We start from the raw sequence: 16,519 nt of genomic DNA on the forward strand, positions 1-16,519 counted from the left end.
ACATACGGATTTTACACTAATTATCCAAAGAAAGATAGTATGTTGTCCAAATTTGTGTATTAGTCAGCTGAGGTTAATAAATATAAAGGAAAAGGCTGTGGGAATGTTTTCAAGATTTGGCAGCATTTGGGGCATTAACCTCACTCTTTAATGCTGGAAAGCTGCTTGTGTTTTTGTTAATTCTTACGAGATCTTATTTTATCTTTCTAAATGCTCATTATGAAAGAGACATCTTGACGTCTGTAGTATATTGACCCATAAAAATGTACAAAAAAGCCAATACGTCACAACTACATAAACTTTACAGACTTTTCATTATGGGTGCCTGAGAAATCAAAATATATTTTTTAAATTATTCAAAACAAATGGATGTTTAATTGTTACTTTTAACTGAAACATTTTAGAATGTGTCTAAGCAATCTGTGAATGAACAATTAATTTATTTTCTTATTTTAAATAATGATCTGTAGGCAATTACAGCTTATAGAAAGCATTTTCTCCCCTATTATGTCAGCTGGTGGTGGTACCTTTCTGGGCCCAATTCAGTGTCCTAATTTATGAATCAGTGGCTGAAATTATCGGAGTTTACAACCTCATATTCTACCTTCTGCTTTGTTTGACTGGGAGGGACCTTTATATGCTGGGAGTAGCTGTCAATTTGTCCAGCATTAACCAATAGCTCTCTCCTGTGTGTCAGAATTCTGAGCGCCCCCCTCTATGCTGAAAGAATCTCTTTTTTTGCTCAAAGAGTCTGTTAATGTCTGTTGATGGTGGGTGGTAGAAAAATGTCTGTAAAAAGTATATTGAAGAGAGTTGTTAAAAAACAGCCATGTCACTAGTTTGTTTGTTGTTAACATATTCACATCAGTAAGTAAATGGAACATTTTTTTATTCTTTATACTGATGTCTCAGTGTGACATAGCTTGGCCATCAACAGATATTGATACTTACTAGTAATACTTTTCAGAAGGCATTTGGAAAGATCTGCAATCTCTTGGGCAATTTAGTGCCTTTGTCTAATTGTTAAATTTGTCATTATTAATTTAGCACTATGCCATCACATTTAGCCTTGCACTAACCTCATTATGGCATAATTATTAGAGACATTTCTAAGTAAAGAACCAGCAAATGTCTTCAATGTATGATCCTATTTTACCCTTAGGATTTTTTGAAGGACAATATATATAGTAATTTTTTATTATGAACTATTAAAGTTCATCTCATACTCACTTAAGAGTGAGGCTTTATTCTGAGGCTTCAATTTCCTGAGGCTTTTGTTTGAATAAATATGACTAATCATGGGTAGGATAGCACTGATAATAATTATTATTACTTTACAATTATTTACAGTGTTATCATTTTACTTGTTTTGTTATTATTACTGAAATCTAGTAGTAAGCTGCAACTAGAGTAAGTACATTGAATCAATAGAACATAACGTAAGTAGTGACTCATCATCCCCACTGATTTAATCGGCCTAATCTACTTCAGACATTACTGAATTTCAGTCATTTATTACATATTTAGTTGTTATCACCATCATTGTCATCATGATTGTTAATTGTTACACAGTTTGCCCTGAAACCCAGCTAGAGTAGAACCATTGAGTTAATGTACACATTAATTCACCATTCAGCAATTAGTTCAGTGGGGTCACTGTAGCTTGGATTCGCAACTGGATTTCAGCCTGTCTTTGTATACTCAAATGCCTTTGAGATATAACCCAAGAAATGGCCGGTTTCCTACTAAATGCTAGCATGAGTTAGGTTAAAAGAAAACTTAAGACATTTCTTTCTGAAACATTACAAAATAACAGTAAAATAAGCCAAATTTATACTATTCACATATACAGAACTACACATGTGGAACTCTCTTATATGAAACTGAAATACAGCTCAAATTTAATATCTGAGGTGAGTTCACCTGTCTAAGGCTAAAGGCTGAAAATTCTTTTTGTGACAGTTTTCAAAAAAAGTAGTCAAATTAAACTGGACAGGTATATCAGACAAAAAGAAAAAGAGTTGACTGAGCGCAGCTCTGCAGAGTACCAGGCATGAATTCTTTCCCATCTTACCTGGAATTACCAGGGGCTGAACCTGGGAATATTTGCATGAAATCTTTCCAACAGTTTCTTATCCATTTTATGGACCCTATTGGTAGCTAAATTTACTAAATTTAAAAAATATTTCCAAGTTATGTTCAGCTATTGCAACAAGATTACACGTGAACCAAGAAGTCAAATGATTAGGTATATATCCTACTGCTGAGATTAAAAGGACAGCTTGACGGAAGGCAACTCCTTGTTCAAAACAGCAAGAAGTTTCAGTGGTGCTTATATAGGGATAATTACTCACATTAGGGTGCATAATTTATGTCAACAATCAATTTGAAGATGAACCCAGGGTAAGAAAAAAAGATATTCCCCTGTCCATTCTAATCCCTAGCCATCTGTGAATAAGAACCTCTAGATTCTATGGTATTTGCTGTGACACGGCAAGAAAACCAGCAAATCTAGGATACAGAGTGTATTTCTAGGAAAAGTGTACTTTTAATTTTTTTTTACTATTATTTTTCAATATTATAGTACTGCCAGGTTATCCAAGCTGAAGAGTGTCGATTTTAAAAAGCCATAGCATTTGTGTGAAACAGTAGGTAATCTAGATAGGTGACATGGAATTAGAGGGGGAAATGGAAAGTAACTGTTAATTACATTAAAATAAGATTTATGGTGGCAGATAAGACCTTACAACCAAAGATAAGCTTACAGCCAATATACATTGGGAAAAAATGGGGAAAAACATGTATCTGTTTTCTTTACAGTTTTCATGAATGCAGCAATACCTATTGCAGCTGTTCTAATAGTAAGTACTAACTATGAAAGTTCTGCCCCCGCAAAAAACCTCTACATTGCAACCATAGTGTGTGATTACACAGCCAAGTGTCTCAAAGCCTTTTGTCAATAACAAATGTATAATTCTGTTTTTGCTTGTTTTAAATGGTATTATATTGGATCTACACTTGCACTCAGTGTTTTTTTTTTCTCACTGTAGCAAGTAAGTGGGACAGCAATTTATTCTGAACTCTCATCTCCCTACAGCTTTTCCCCAACCTGCCCCAGCAAGCTGATTCTAGAGGCCAAGGAATTGTCCAGACCACTGGAGGACATGGTGCTGTGGACTGTAGAGGGGAAGAGAGAAGTTGCCAAAAAATCTCTGTTCAAAATCAGTGTCCTGCACTACTCCTGCAGGAGTAGTGCAGGACACTGATTTTGAACAGAGATTTTTGAACCAAGATCAGTGCAGAAATACAAATCACGACTCCTGCAGGAGTAGTAATTTGTATTTCTGCACTGAACAGGGGGTTGGACTTGATGGCCTTATAGGCCCCTTCCAACTTCATGATTCTATGATTCTGAAAAGCTTCCACTGGTTCCTGGTTCCCTCTGTGATATCTGTAGCCAATATGAGATCATGATAAAACAATCATTTCACTTGGTGGTAATATGAGGCAGACAACTGTATTTCTGCTCAGCCTATTCCATCCACCAGAATCAGAGATAGCTCCCTTCAGGCCATTGAAATAGGTGTCACACAAAATAATTATAATGTTTGAACTGAATTAATCTTAGAGAGCTAAATTATAGGTGAGATTGATTTAACATACTTTAATATTCTTATTGATTCTTACAGTATTTTCTAGTATATTTGTACTTAAATGTAGCCATAGCTGTGACAGTGCAATTTTCAGAATATGTTTCTGTTGTCCCAAGGGCATTCTGTGCAAGGCAAACTACAACAGAACTCTACCTTCTTTTGTTCTGCTTGTACATTTTGGGAAAGAATGTCATCTGCTCTTGTTGTGTAACCTGACAGAGTGATGACAGAGTAAAACCAGAGCAGCTAGCAAGTTACTTAAAAACTCTGCAAAGTTATCTCTAGGCAAAAAGTTTTTCTTCTTCTGGTTACTTTCTGATTCATTCTCTTCTACAGCACACAGACCTCTAGAGAACCTAAGGATTTAGTAGTCCACTCCCATCAATACCTTCCATTGGGCAACATCTTATTGGTACATGGAAATGCTACTCTACTGAGGCATTTTTGAGAACAAATTTGTTCACATGTTCCATCCAGAAATACCTCTTCTATAGCATTATTCTACAGTACTTTGAGGTTTCAAAACGGTATCAGTGCTGCCTGTTGTTGTTTTTTCTTCTTTTGCACGTTTTTTTAAAAAAATTATGCAAAGTGAACAAATTGTTATTTAATTCTTGTATTTATAGCTGATTGTTAAATACATATATAAACACAGCCAGAAAGAGTTTACAGTGCCTAGTTGCATAGTATTTCCTGGTGAATACTGGTTATTTTGAAATGCAGTGAAACAGTTGACTGAAACAGTTTCTTTTTGCTTTTTTTAAAAAAATAAGACATTTGTCGTCCACGCCCATCTATTTGAAAATGCTGACTTTTCTCCTTCCGTGGCCTTTGCTTCACTCTCCCTCTTCCACATCCTTGTCACTCCCCTGTTCCTGCTCTCCAGTGTAGTTCGATCTACAGTCAAAGCTCTTGTAAGGTAAGGTTTCCTGGCTGGGTGAAATAATTCAAAAATTGTGAAATCTACACCGATTTAAGTAGTACAGATTAGATTAATATTATGTTAGAGAGTATAAGACAAGATGAAATGAATGGAACATATTGTAATCACTCTGGTTGCAACTGATAGAAAAATAGAAAAATACAATAAAATTTTTATTTAAAAAATAAATAAATAATTCAAAAAATGGGAATGCTCCGCTTTAAATTTGTAGCTCCTTGCTGCAGTGGTTAACAGCTGGAGTACATTTGTTTTTGCATCCAAGAATGGTATCATTGAGGTGAATTTCCCATCCTTTTAAACCTCAGGCAGGGAGGCAGTTCCACAAATAAGGAACTATGTCTCACATTCCTGCCAGTCTGATGGAACTTCTCAATGAGTTTATAAACAGGGACTGCAAAATTCATCTCAGCCTCATTTAAAGATTTTTGAAGGTAATAACAAGCATTCTGAATTGGCCTTAGAATATGATAATAACTGTAACGAGAAGTGGCTTGATGCTCTAACTGTTAAATGTCCCATCAAGTTGCTTCCAACTTATAGAATTTTTGAGATATGTGAGATGTTATAGGAGTGGCTTCCCATTGTCATTCCTCTAGTGAGTTTTCACAGCCAACCAGACATTTGAACTCAAATCTAGTCCAAAATTCTGCCCACTGCACCACAGTGGCTTTCAATCCCCAAAAGGGTAGCACATGTTTTTACTAAATGAACTGGAGACATATGTACCAATAAATTATTTTGGCTTCAAACCAATCAAGTGAAATCTACAACTTCCATGGGGACTGAACAACAGAGGGTTCCTGTGGGATATCTGTTGAGAGCCCTGCTGTCAAAGCGGGCATTGTGTGCAATTTGTTTTAGTTTGCTAGTTTCTTCCTCTTTCTACAGTGTTCAGAAATTAAGTGAATTTCTTTCAAGTGAAGAAATTGGAGAGGAGCATGACAGATGTTCAGAACCAAGACATGAAGACAACCACAATAAATACCAGGCACTTGTAAGTATTACTATTGTACTACATGCCAAATGGGTGATCTGTTTTCTCTTCTTTAATCCTTGTGAACCACTCCAATAACCTGTCAGTTCCCTTATAATTAACAATTATAGCAGCAAAAGTTTTTAATATTCCTGTTTATTTATTAAAGACTGTACATTGGCTGGTTTGTTTGTTTGTTTGTTTGTTTGTTTAAGGCCAATGATGTTTGGCGATGCAGATTACTGGAAGAAACTTCTATCTGACACTGTGCAGCAATCAAGAAAAGATTATAAATTCCCTTCCTTCTCAGAAATTGCTGGGAGGCAGTATGGGAAGTGAGATACATCTCAGTCACCATGCAAGCATTGCTGATTACTGTGGAGCCTTTGTTCAGGTGCTATTGTGAATTTCAGTAGAATTTCCAAATCTTTGAGCAAGGCTGACTGAGACATCCCTTCTCTCCATGGCTGTTTCCCAACCATTTCTGATAGAGATGGGTTTTTCATCTCATCTTTTCTTGGTTTGCAGGAGCAACGAGAATGATTCCTATTACAAAACCAACTAATTGTTCATTGTTTAACCCTTGTGTCACTACTCACCATACATTTCTGTCTTCCTGGTCTTGCACAGCCCCTCAGAGTTGTTAACCGTAAAAGGCCTGCCAGAGAAGATTGCAACAATTGCAACTCTCCTAGGAGAAGACCTCTTAAATTCACAGAAGCAGATGATTATTGTGTAAAGGTGATAATAAGATCACGCTTTCTAATAATGTTTTTACTAATAAGTTGGAGCCATTGTGCTGAGTTCAGTATTGCCTGAAGCCCCCTATTTGCATTGCAGAATTTCTGCCAAGTAATTATTTCTCATTTAAGAATTTTGATAGTTCTTTATGTCTGGAAGATGGAGTGAATTGGTAACACAGTTATCAGACTGTGTAGGGCAAAGTCTCTTTGAAGAGGAGAAACACAGACTCACTCTTCACAGATACTCCTATCCAGCCTAGTTTTCTTCATATTTCAGGGCATGCATTTCTATCAAGACAAAGTAAACAGAATGCAAATTCTGAAATCTCTTGTTGTATTGCCTCTATTAATGCTAGCCAGGGAGTCCTCAGGATCTAGAATGAAATTTCCAGACATTGCTATAAATGAAGAGCTGGCTTTTCTTTGCTTGCACCGAGTGATCTAGGGCACTGGTTCTTAACCTTTGTTTCTCAGGTGTTTTTGGACTGCAACTCCCAGAAGCCTTCACCATCAGCTGTTCTGGCTAGGGTTTCTGGGAGTTGCAGTTCAAAAACACCTGAGTAATAAAGGTTAAGAACCACTGATCTAGGGCAGTGTTCTCCAACCTTGGGCCTCCAGATGTTGTTGGACTTCAACTCCCAGAAATCCTGGCCAGCAGAAGTGGTGGTGAAGGCTTATGAGAGTTGTAGTCCAAGAACATCTGGAGGCCCAAGGTTGGGGACCACTGATCTAGGGGACAGTTTAAAGAGCTACTATCTTCACCACCACCTACAACACATGGCTTTTCACTTACTAACCTCTATTCCGGTGTTGTATTTAGTCTCTTCTATGCGTTATGTATAAAGAATAACAATGCATGTTTTTTGGTAAGCTTTGAATTCCTTTCTCCAATAGCTTGCCAGGACAGTTGTCAAAAAAAAACCCACCACCCCACCTTGTTTTACCCAAATTGAAATATAGTTGCTGGATATAAGTACAGAATTCCTTTAACTGTGTGCAGACATTGGGATAAATTTTAAAAATGAATCATAATATTCATGAAATATTACTGATTTGTGGGATATTCATCCCTTCATGTTCATCAGGTCTGGAGACTCTGATAAACACAGAGGAACAAATATTTCCCCCTTTTTATTTGTCCCTTTGTGCAGCCTGGGTGCCAGAATGGAAACGGGGTTTGCCTTCCTGCAGCCAGCCTGCTTGTCAATGTCCTGTCCTTCAACAACTGCTACACTCAGAGCTCAGGGATGAAAATTTCCTCCCACATGCTGACAGTGATAAAGCAGATTATATCAGCATAGCAAGTGTGTGGGCTGCGCCCCAAAGAATAGCTTTAAAAAGTTATCAAAGTTTTTAAAAGGTAATCTAAAAATTCTAAAACTAGCAAATTAGGTGTGTTAATCAACCTAAAACCAAAAAAAAAAAAAAATAGTTTTTTTTAATTGTGTGGGTTTTTAACCTCCCATGGAACAGCTGAAAACAGTACTCATGGTAGAGCATAGATTTCTCAGACAAAGTATTTGTTTAAGTCAGGTGAAACAGAATGACCAAGAGATCAAATAAATCCAGACTGAACCAAAATATTTGGTAAAGAAGAAAAACAGGAGTGACATTTTGCAAGAAAAGGAATTATTTGTCTTTTTTGTTGTTGCTGGTGCTGCTGCTGCCTTAGGTCACAAATGGATTTTTCACTTGGACACCTGAAGGAGCTCCAACATTGTCCAGCATTGATATTCAAATCCCACGAGGTAATAACCCACGTTATAATAAACAATTTCTGCAGAAGTAAGCTTTTGTTCGCAAGTCAAATATGAATTTACATTCTTATCTGTATCTACCCTCCCATCCATCTTTGTAACGCGAATGGGAATGCATGTGTCCCTTTGTTGCCTAAAACTATCAGGATTTGTGCCAATATATTTAGTAAATCAAAATATTATATAAATGTATTTCCATTATTGTAGGTCAGTTGACTATGATTGTGGGACAGGTGGGCTGTGGCAAATCATCCCTCTTGCTAGGGATACTTGGGGAGATGCAGAGGATATCAGGAAGTATAATCTGGAACAGGTAAATTTGTTTTTATTTTAAATACTTCAAAAGAGGTACAGATGTATAAAAAGGGTGCAGACATATTGTCACAACCATGTACTTGGTCTATATGAATTAATTTACTGTTGTGGAGAACACCACATTACATTTAAACTATCCATCTTTGTAAAGAACATTTGCTTCTCTTTATTGTCTCATCCATATACACAACAACAATGAGCACTAGTAATATAAATATATACTTCAGTAAGCCATACTGATTTCAGCCAAGACAGAAGGATGCTTCTTGAAGATTCTGATATATTTATTCAAGATTTCAATGCAAACAAAGCACAATTGTTAGGTGGATACAATTCTGTTTACTAAGCTTATGCCGATATGATGACAAGGTCACTCAAAATGCACACACAGAATACATTACACAAACACTGCCTAGGAAATTATCAGCACTGCTACTTAAATTAGATTGCCTTTTACTGGAGGGGTATCCTGACTAGAGCTCTTGATGGTTCTATTTTTACCTAGAAGCATCTGTAATAACTTCAGAGTTGATCATACCAGTTACACTAAGGAAGGGAATATTTAACCCATCCAAATTATCCCAGTGATGCTATTATTAACTTGTTTGTGGATTGGTATGTGATTATTATATAGAATCATAGACTCATAAAAGTGTAGCACTAGAATGGACCCTAGTGGTCATCAGTTTCAGTCTTTTGCCAATGTAGAAAAATTTACCATGAGAGCATCCAATATCTGTTTTAAAAATCCAGCAAAAAGTGTCCACTTGATGTAAACTGTTCCATTGTCAAAAAGGTCTTACCATAAGGAACTTCTTTCTAATAGTTAGTTGGAATTTTCTTTAATGTAATTTGAAGCTGTTGGTTCATATCCTATTCTTAGAGCAGCAGAAAACAAGCCATCTTCCATGTGACAACCTTTCAGTTATCTGTGTAGTTACTTATTTGTGGAGATAATTTAACACAAATGGTCCTCAGTCCCATTGGCTTCAGAGGGAGTATTGCTGCTTAAGTCTAATTTGCTTGATCTAGACATCCCCATTGTCTCCCACTATTAAATATGACAGTTAGGATTGATGGAGGTCACAGTCACACAGTATTTGGAGTAACACAGATTTTTAAGTGAATATTTTTAAGTCTGGAGTACTGGAAAATTTGAAAAGTCAACAGAGTATGGTGTTGATCATATCTGTATGCAAATATTATTTGTGAAGGATGTCTAAGGACTCATGACCTAACAGAAAAACAAGCTACGAGATTTGGTTAAATAAAAGTTAGAAGGAAGTGAAATCCAACACATTTATCAATAAAGAAAATAGAAAGCTGTCTAATCAATTCACATAGTTGTAAATTGTATATGCTGTTCCCTTCAAGTTATGGTGCTGTCTTCAAATTGTAGCAGCTCCATTAAGAATATGTTGCAACATTAATACAAAGCAGAATTTAATTAAGAATGCTCCTCTGGGCAAATTGTTCATATTTACATATATTAAAAATCTCTTCCCCCCCCCGCCTTTTTATTGACAATACAGCAATATTCCTGACAGTGAGACAGGAGAAGATGTCAGGTATGGTATAACATACAATTTTTTCTTTGTAACCTCCTAAACCTATTATTTCATGAAGAAACAAAAAAGAACTCTGCTTTAATGAACTCTCTGAAAAGAAAATAAATCTAATATATTGGTTGTTGGGAAAGTAAAAAGTATTGAATATTTTCTGCAGCCTGTTTACAGTGGAATGTGTTGACACCATAGGATGTTCATCATTCCAACCTATTATATAGAATTGGGAGATTTGTAAAAATGCCTCTGAAATGTCCATCAAAACAACAACAACAATAAAAAACTTGTTTCCTTATCCTCCACCAAGATGACTAAAGCAGTTTCTATCCCAAAGCCAGGCTTGAAGTCAGACTGAAACGTGTCAAGATAATTAGGTTAATTTAAAAGAAAAACTAGGACAAAAACTAAAAACACAAACAAATGCAAAACAAAAATAAAAAGACTTTAGGGACTTTTGGTGATTTTTGGTACAGGACAGATTTTGTTTAAGGTGGAGGGAAATTAAGAAGGCTTCCATCATAAAGATAACGTCATTGCTTCATTTAGAGCAGGGCTGGGCAAAGTGTGGCCTTCTAAATTTTGTTGGGCTGAATCTTCCAGCATTCCTAACAACTGGTGTCACTGACCAACATTCTCCGGAGAACTACAGCACTTGCCCACTCCTGCTTTAGAAGGACTGCTATATACCATCTTTCAAGGAATAACTGTTTCCAGATTAGATTTTTTTTTAAGTGCATATAGAGGCATTCTCTTTTTAAAGCTACTTGCTGATAACAATGGTAGATTTGTGTAGTGGATTTGTCATTTGCTTGAGTGATATATGAATTGTACCATATCTATGCATGATTAAGCAAAAAATGTCAGTTATTTATACTTCTGAATTTCAAGATGTCAATTATTTATAATTCTGGGTGTAATCTTTGCATAAGTGTTTGCTAAATTGAATTAAAACTTTTTTTTTTAGCCCAGAGATGGAAACAGCAGTTGACACTGTAGCCAGGTATTGTATTTCAAAAATGAAGTGGAAAATCTTTGAGGTCTTTTTGTAAATGAAATGTTCTCATTCTGCCATATTGAAGATCAAAGACTTATTTCTTATGTAGTGCTGTTTGGAAAATAATTACTCCAGACATTTTAATAGAGTTAAAAATAGGCATATGTTATGAAGGTTAGAAAAATCCCTGAAGAGATGTTGCTTCTGGCCCAGTATTGATCAATTTAGCTCAATATTGCCATGGACAGCATTGACTGGATAATAGTACTTAAGATATTCAAGTAGTCTGAAAGGTAAAGCAGCTTCCTATATTCCTATGTTTGTTTGTTTGTTTGTTTGTTTGTTTGTTTGTATGTTTGTATGTTTGTATGTTTATGCACCTATCACACCAACTCCTGGCCACTCTGCAAGATGAGAATTGGTGCCATATAAAGAATAGAGGACACAGATTATATCATTGTGATTGTTTGATCTCCAGGGCAACCCATGTGCAGAACAGCAATATCAGATGTTTCTGGGTTGATTTTTGAAGCCTAAAACTCACCTTCTTGCTGCTGAGATAAAACAGAAGCATGCCTAGTCCTTATTGCTGGCTAGTTAACTATGATCTCATTGTCTAGAGTTAAAGTCTATATAAATCTAAGCTTCTTAGTGTTTAACCTTCATACAAACACATGCAAAACTTAAAGGAACATGCAAAGAACTGATAAGTCTATCAGTGAATGATCCAAAATAATAAGGGCTTTAACATCAGAGTGGCATACCCACTGATCTGAAGGATGACAAAAAATCTCATACTAATCATAGCTAAGGCCATTACTGAAACAGTGTTCCAGAAAGAAATATAAACTGATACATGCTATGTTCATTTTTGTAGAACCGGTGGGTCTTTTCCTATCTCTGTACAACCATCAGAGCTTGGGAAAAAAAATTTTTTTTCTTCATCCACGACTCTCAGAATTCCTAACACCCAGTAGCTATAGTCCACAGAAGTCATTGGAAAACACATTACAGAAAACAATGTACATATACCAAAAACTTACATATTCATTATGATTCTATGTATAGTAATCATTTCTAACAATAACTCAGGAACTCTTTCTGTAGCAACCAATTTTGTCAAATCGCTCAGGCCCAATAAAGGCCTTTCAGTAAATTAAAAATTTTCAGCTATGCCATCCTTGGCATCTTAATAATATGATAGTATGACACTGATCCACTTAACACAGCTTTCAGTAATAAATAATCCCATTCTGCCAAGTTGATTCCAATTTATGGCAACCCTTTCCAAGGTTTTCTATGTAGAGAGCACACAGAAATGATTTACCACTTCCTTCTTCTAGGGGTGCTTTGGGACTGTACAGCTTGCCCAAGGCCACACAGTCCCATTTCATGTTCTTCCAGGAGGCATAGCTTCTGCCAGCCCATTAATATTACTCAAAGGAAACTATTGTTTAGCTGTCAATACTAAAATGTTCCAGTACCAAACCAAAAACTCTAAACTTCTACATACTATTCTGGTTGTAACCTTATATAGGAAGGGTGTGAAGGCACAGAGGGCATGTTTTGCACAAAGAAAGATCCTGAATTACTCCCCAAGATCTCCAGTTAGGTCTAGGAAGGAGTCCTGCCTGAAACCCTAGCAAGCCACCGTCAGTCCATGTAGGATGATACTTGGTGGGATGGCTCAATGGCATAGCTCAGTATGTCAGCTTCTTATGTTCACTGTTTGTACATCTGTTGTGATGATGTACCCTTTAAATTAGATATGTGAAATATAAATATATCTTTAAAATAATACTTTGGAAAAATGCATTAGTGAAGAATCTTTTCAATGTGTGCTTCAGTAAATCACCATCCTAAAATGGATTTTTTCTGTATATTTTTTTCTGACTAGGAAAAGAGGGCCAGTGGCATACGCTTCCCAGAAACCATGGTTACTAAATGCTACTGTGGAAGAGAATGTCACTTTTGAAAGCCCCTACAATAAACAAAGGTAATGTGTTTAACTGCTATATGAATACACCTAATAGTAAGGTTTCCTTTACCACAGAACATTTTTATGGTTGTTAACAGCACTCCTTTCCTGGTTACATAGTGCTAATGTTGAATTACTGTGGCAAAGGCAGTTGTCATTGGTCTGAAATGCTGGAACATATTGATCATGAATCCATCTTTCTCTAGATGTCCTGTATTGACAGGAGATGTGATTTACCTTCCTAACAAAAGCCCCATCTTGTACATTACAACAACTGAATGGCAGGCATTGCAGATACTATACATGGAGGATACAAGACATAATGCAAGATTGTTACATACATTAGTAAATCAAAATTTGCTTTAATTTTTCAAACTGAAATCAGTTTTAAAACTGGTTTTAAAGATCTGTTTATAAATATTTCCAAAAATTAGGCAGAGAGTGTGGTGTGGTGTTCGGTTGTTTCAGAAAGCAGTATTCAATTGACTGAATTATGAACAGCTGTGAACATTCTTTCTATCAGGGCACACTATAAGAAGACAGAAGGTGATTTTCACTGCCTAAATCTGGGACAGTGAAATCCCTCCTAGTGCAGTGTATGGATTGCACTGTTAGAATGGTTGTCTAAATAGTGGCACAATTAGCCAATTGTACAAACACTTGTTGTACAAGTGTTTGTACTTCCAGTTGAACACTTCCAGTTGAACTATTTAAAATCTTAAAAGATGACACTGTTAAGGTCCAACATTCAATATGCTAGCAATTTTGGAAAACTCAACAGTGGCCAGAGGACTAGAAAAGATCAGTTTACATCCCAATCCCTAAGAAGGGCAGTGCCAAAGAATGCTGCAACAATTGCACTCATGTCACACGCTAGCAAGGTTATGCTCAAAATCCTCCAAGGTAGGTAGGCTTCAGCAGTATGTGGACCGAGAACTCCCAGAAGTACAAGCTGGATTCCAAAGGGGCAGAGGAACCAGAGACCAAATTGCTAACATGCGCTGGATTATAGAGAAAACCAGAGAGTTCCAGAAAAACATCTACCTCCGCTTCATTGACTATGCAAAAGCCTTTGACTGTGTGGACCACAGCAAACTATGGCAAATCCTTAAAGAAATGGGAGTGCCTGACCACCTTATCTGTCTCCTGAGAAACCTATAGGAAGCAACAGTTAGAACTGGCTATGGAACAACTGATTGGTTCAAAATTGGGAAAGGAGTACGACAAGGCTGTATATTGTCTCCCTGCTTATTTAACATATGCACAATACATCATGCGAAAGGCTGGACTGGAGGAATCCGAAGCTGGAATGAAGATTGCTGGAAGAAATATCAACAACCTCAGATATGCAGATGATACCACTCTGATGGCAGAAAGTGAGGAGGAATTAAGGAACCTTGTAATGAGGGTGAAAGAGGAGAGTGCAAAAAATGGCCTGAAACTCAACACCAAAAAAACTAAGATCATGGCCACTGGTCCCATCACCTCCTGGGAAATAGAAGGGGAAGATTTGGAGGCAGTGACAGATGTGACTTTCTTGGGCTCCATGATCACTGCAGATGTAGACAGCAGCCACGAAATTAAAAGACACCTGCTTCTGGGGAGGAAAATGATGACAAACCTTAACAGCATCTTAAAAAGCAGAGACATCACCTTGCCAACAAAAGTCTGCATAGTCAAAGCTATGGTTTTTCCTGTAGTGACGTATGGAAGTGAGAGCTGGACCATAAAGAAAGCTGACTGCCGAAGAATTGATGCTTTTGAACTGTGGTGCTGGAGGAGGATCTTGAGAGTCCCCTGGACTGCAAGGAGAACAAATCTATCAATTCTAAAGGAAATCAACCCTGAGTACTCACTGGAAGGACAGATCCTGAAGCTGAGGCTCCAATACTTTGGCCATCTCATGGGAAGAGAAGATTCCTTGGAAAAGACCTTGATGTTAGGAAAGTGTGAAGGCAAGAGGAGAAGGGGACGACAGAGGATGAGATGGTTGGACAGTGTCATCGAAGCAACCAACATGAATTTGACACACCTCCGGGAGGCAGTGTAAGATAGGAGGGCCTGGCGTGCTCTGGTCCATGGGGTCACGAAGAGTCGGACACAACTGAACAACTAAACAACAACGACAAACACTTGGCACAACCTCTTCTACAACTGTAACAAGAGTGTATGGGCAGCTGTAAAGGGAATGGTAAAGGGGGAAGACTGACTCTCTCCCCTTCCTCCCATAGAGATCCACTAGAACTCAGGCCTTTCTATGAATGAAAGGAGCATTCTGCCTGTAGAAGAGACTGTGAAAAATATATTCAAGTTAATCACTGTTTTATTGTCAGCATCAGTCATCCCATAATATTAAATCTGTAGTGTACACCTGCATCAAAGAGGCTCTGGTTGAAATCTGGTTGAAATCTGGTTGCTTTGTTAAGGTAGCAGAAGCAAATGGCATAAGCTGACACTTAAAGAGTCCTCCATGGAATTCTCAAGCACCTGCGAAACCACTGAGTGCACAGAACGCAAAAATAACAGCAGCCACTGTTTATAAGCTGGAAGCTAGTGAATGTTTTACCATATGCCTTCTGCCTATGTATCTGTGTGATAAGATTTCAGCCTCTGAAAAAAGCAAGCATTAATCTAATTTAGCATTGATTAATGCTTGCTTGATGACATACTGAAGAATCAACTAGTGTATAGCTAGAGTCCCATAATCATATTTTGGATGGCATCTTTATCAATATTTGATTCATCTCTACTATAGGATTATTTTTGTACAACCACCAAAAATGTCCTCATCACTGAAGAGTAAAGTTTGCATCTATTATATTTATTATATAATTATTGCAATGTGATATTATTTCATTCAGGTCTCTTGCAAGTTATCCTTCATGAAATCTAGCATGCTCTTTAGAAGTTGCTGAAGGCTGACTTCATCCTTCTCTTGTGAAACTGAAATCCTGGCACTAAATAGTTTAATTCAGATAGTTTAATAAATGTCAGATTGTTTTTTAAAAATCCTTAAGAATTATAATATTAAGTAAACTGCCCTTTCCTCTATGATCAGCTGTTAATAATGAATTTATTATTTGGAGCCAATGTTTATCATGAGAAATTCCTTAGCATTCTAATCTTCAGCTAATCATGTAGGTCCTTAGATTTCTCTAAATCGTTAAATGTAAAATGTATCAGAGTTTATTCTGCCAGTTTTCTGTATCTTATCAAGCATCATATTCAGAACATGATTTCTTAGAGTGAATATTAAAAGCATGATCTGCACATTTGCTGAGAAGTGGCAGCTAAAATCAGTAAAAAATACAAGGATTTGTGTTTCAGGGAGAAGGACACCAAATGTTTTTGTAATTATTCTTCTTATGAGAGCACCTTAATTGGGCTTCTCTGAAAGAGCACATTAATATGTCCTCTCAGAGGACATATACATTTCAATATGTGGAAATAGTTAAGAGTAGAGTTGGGGACGAAGTGCCAAAATTGCCCTCCCATGACCCAACGAACAATGAATCAATTCAGCATTCATCAGTACTTTTTCTTTCTTTGTGTGTGTGTGCTTTCACTCCCCTTGCTATGCCCCAGGGCATAGCAAGAG

The 16,519-nt window shown here is 36.9% G+C and overlaps 1 protein-coding gene across 4 annotated transcripts in view; it reads left to right on the plus strand.

Annotated features, from left to right (window-relative positions):
* ABCC8 (ATP binding cassette subfamily C member 8) overlaps positions 1-16,519 on the plus strand; it is a 95,769-nt gene that overhangs the window by 41,336 nt on the left and 37,914 nt on the right. For 2 of the 4 annotated variants that reach the window (XM_072985704.2, XM_020802952.3), the window contains exons 11-19: positions 2,821-2,861; positions 4,427-4,572; positions 5,485-5,590; positions 6,200-6,310; positions 7,985-8,060; positions 8,277-8,382; positions 9,917-9,952; positions 10,914-10,949; positions 12,841-12,939. In XM_072985704.2, coding sequence (XP_072841805.2) covers positions 2,821-2,861; positions 4,427-4,572; positions 5,485-5,590; positions 6,200-6,310; positions 7,985-8,060; positions 8,277-8,382; positions 9,917-9,952; positions 10,914-10,949; positions 12,841-12,939 — 757 coding nt within the window. The remainder of the gene's footprint in view (positions 1-2,820; positions 2,862-4,426; positions 4,573-5,484; positions 5,591-6,199; positions 6,311-7,984; positions 8,061-8,276; positions 8,383-9,916; positions 9,953-10,913; positions 10,950-12,840; positions 12,940-16,519) is intronic. The other 2 variants (XM_078383873.1, XM_020802953.3) reach the window with 1 other exon arrangement.

Source organism: Pogona vitticeps, chromosome 1, assembly GCF_051106095.1.
Source record: "Pogona vitticeps strain Pit_001003342236 chromosome 1, PviZW2.1, whole genome shotgun sequence".
In the NCBI taxonomy this organism is placed as follows: domain Eukaryota; kingdom Metazoa; phylum Chordata; class Lepidosauria; order Squamata; family Agamidae; genus Pogona; species Pogona vitticeps.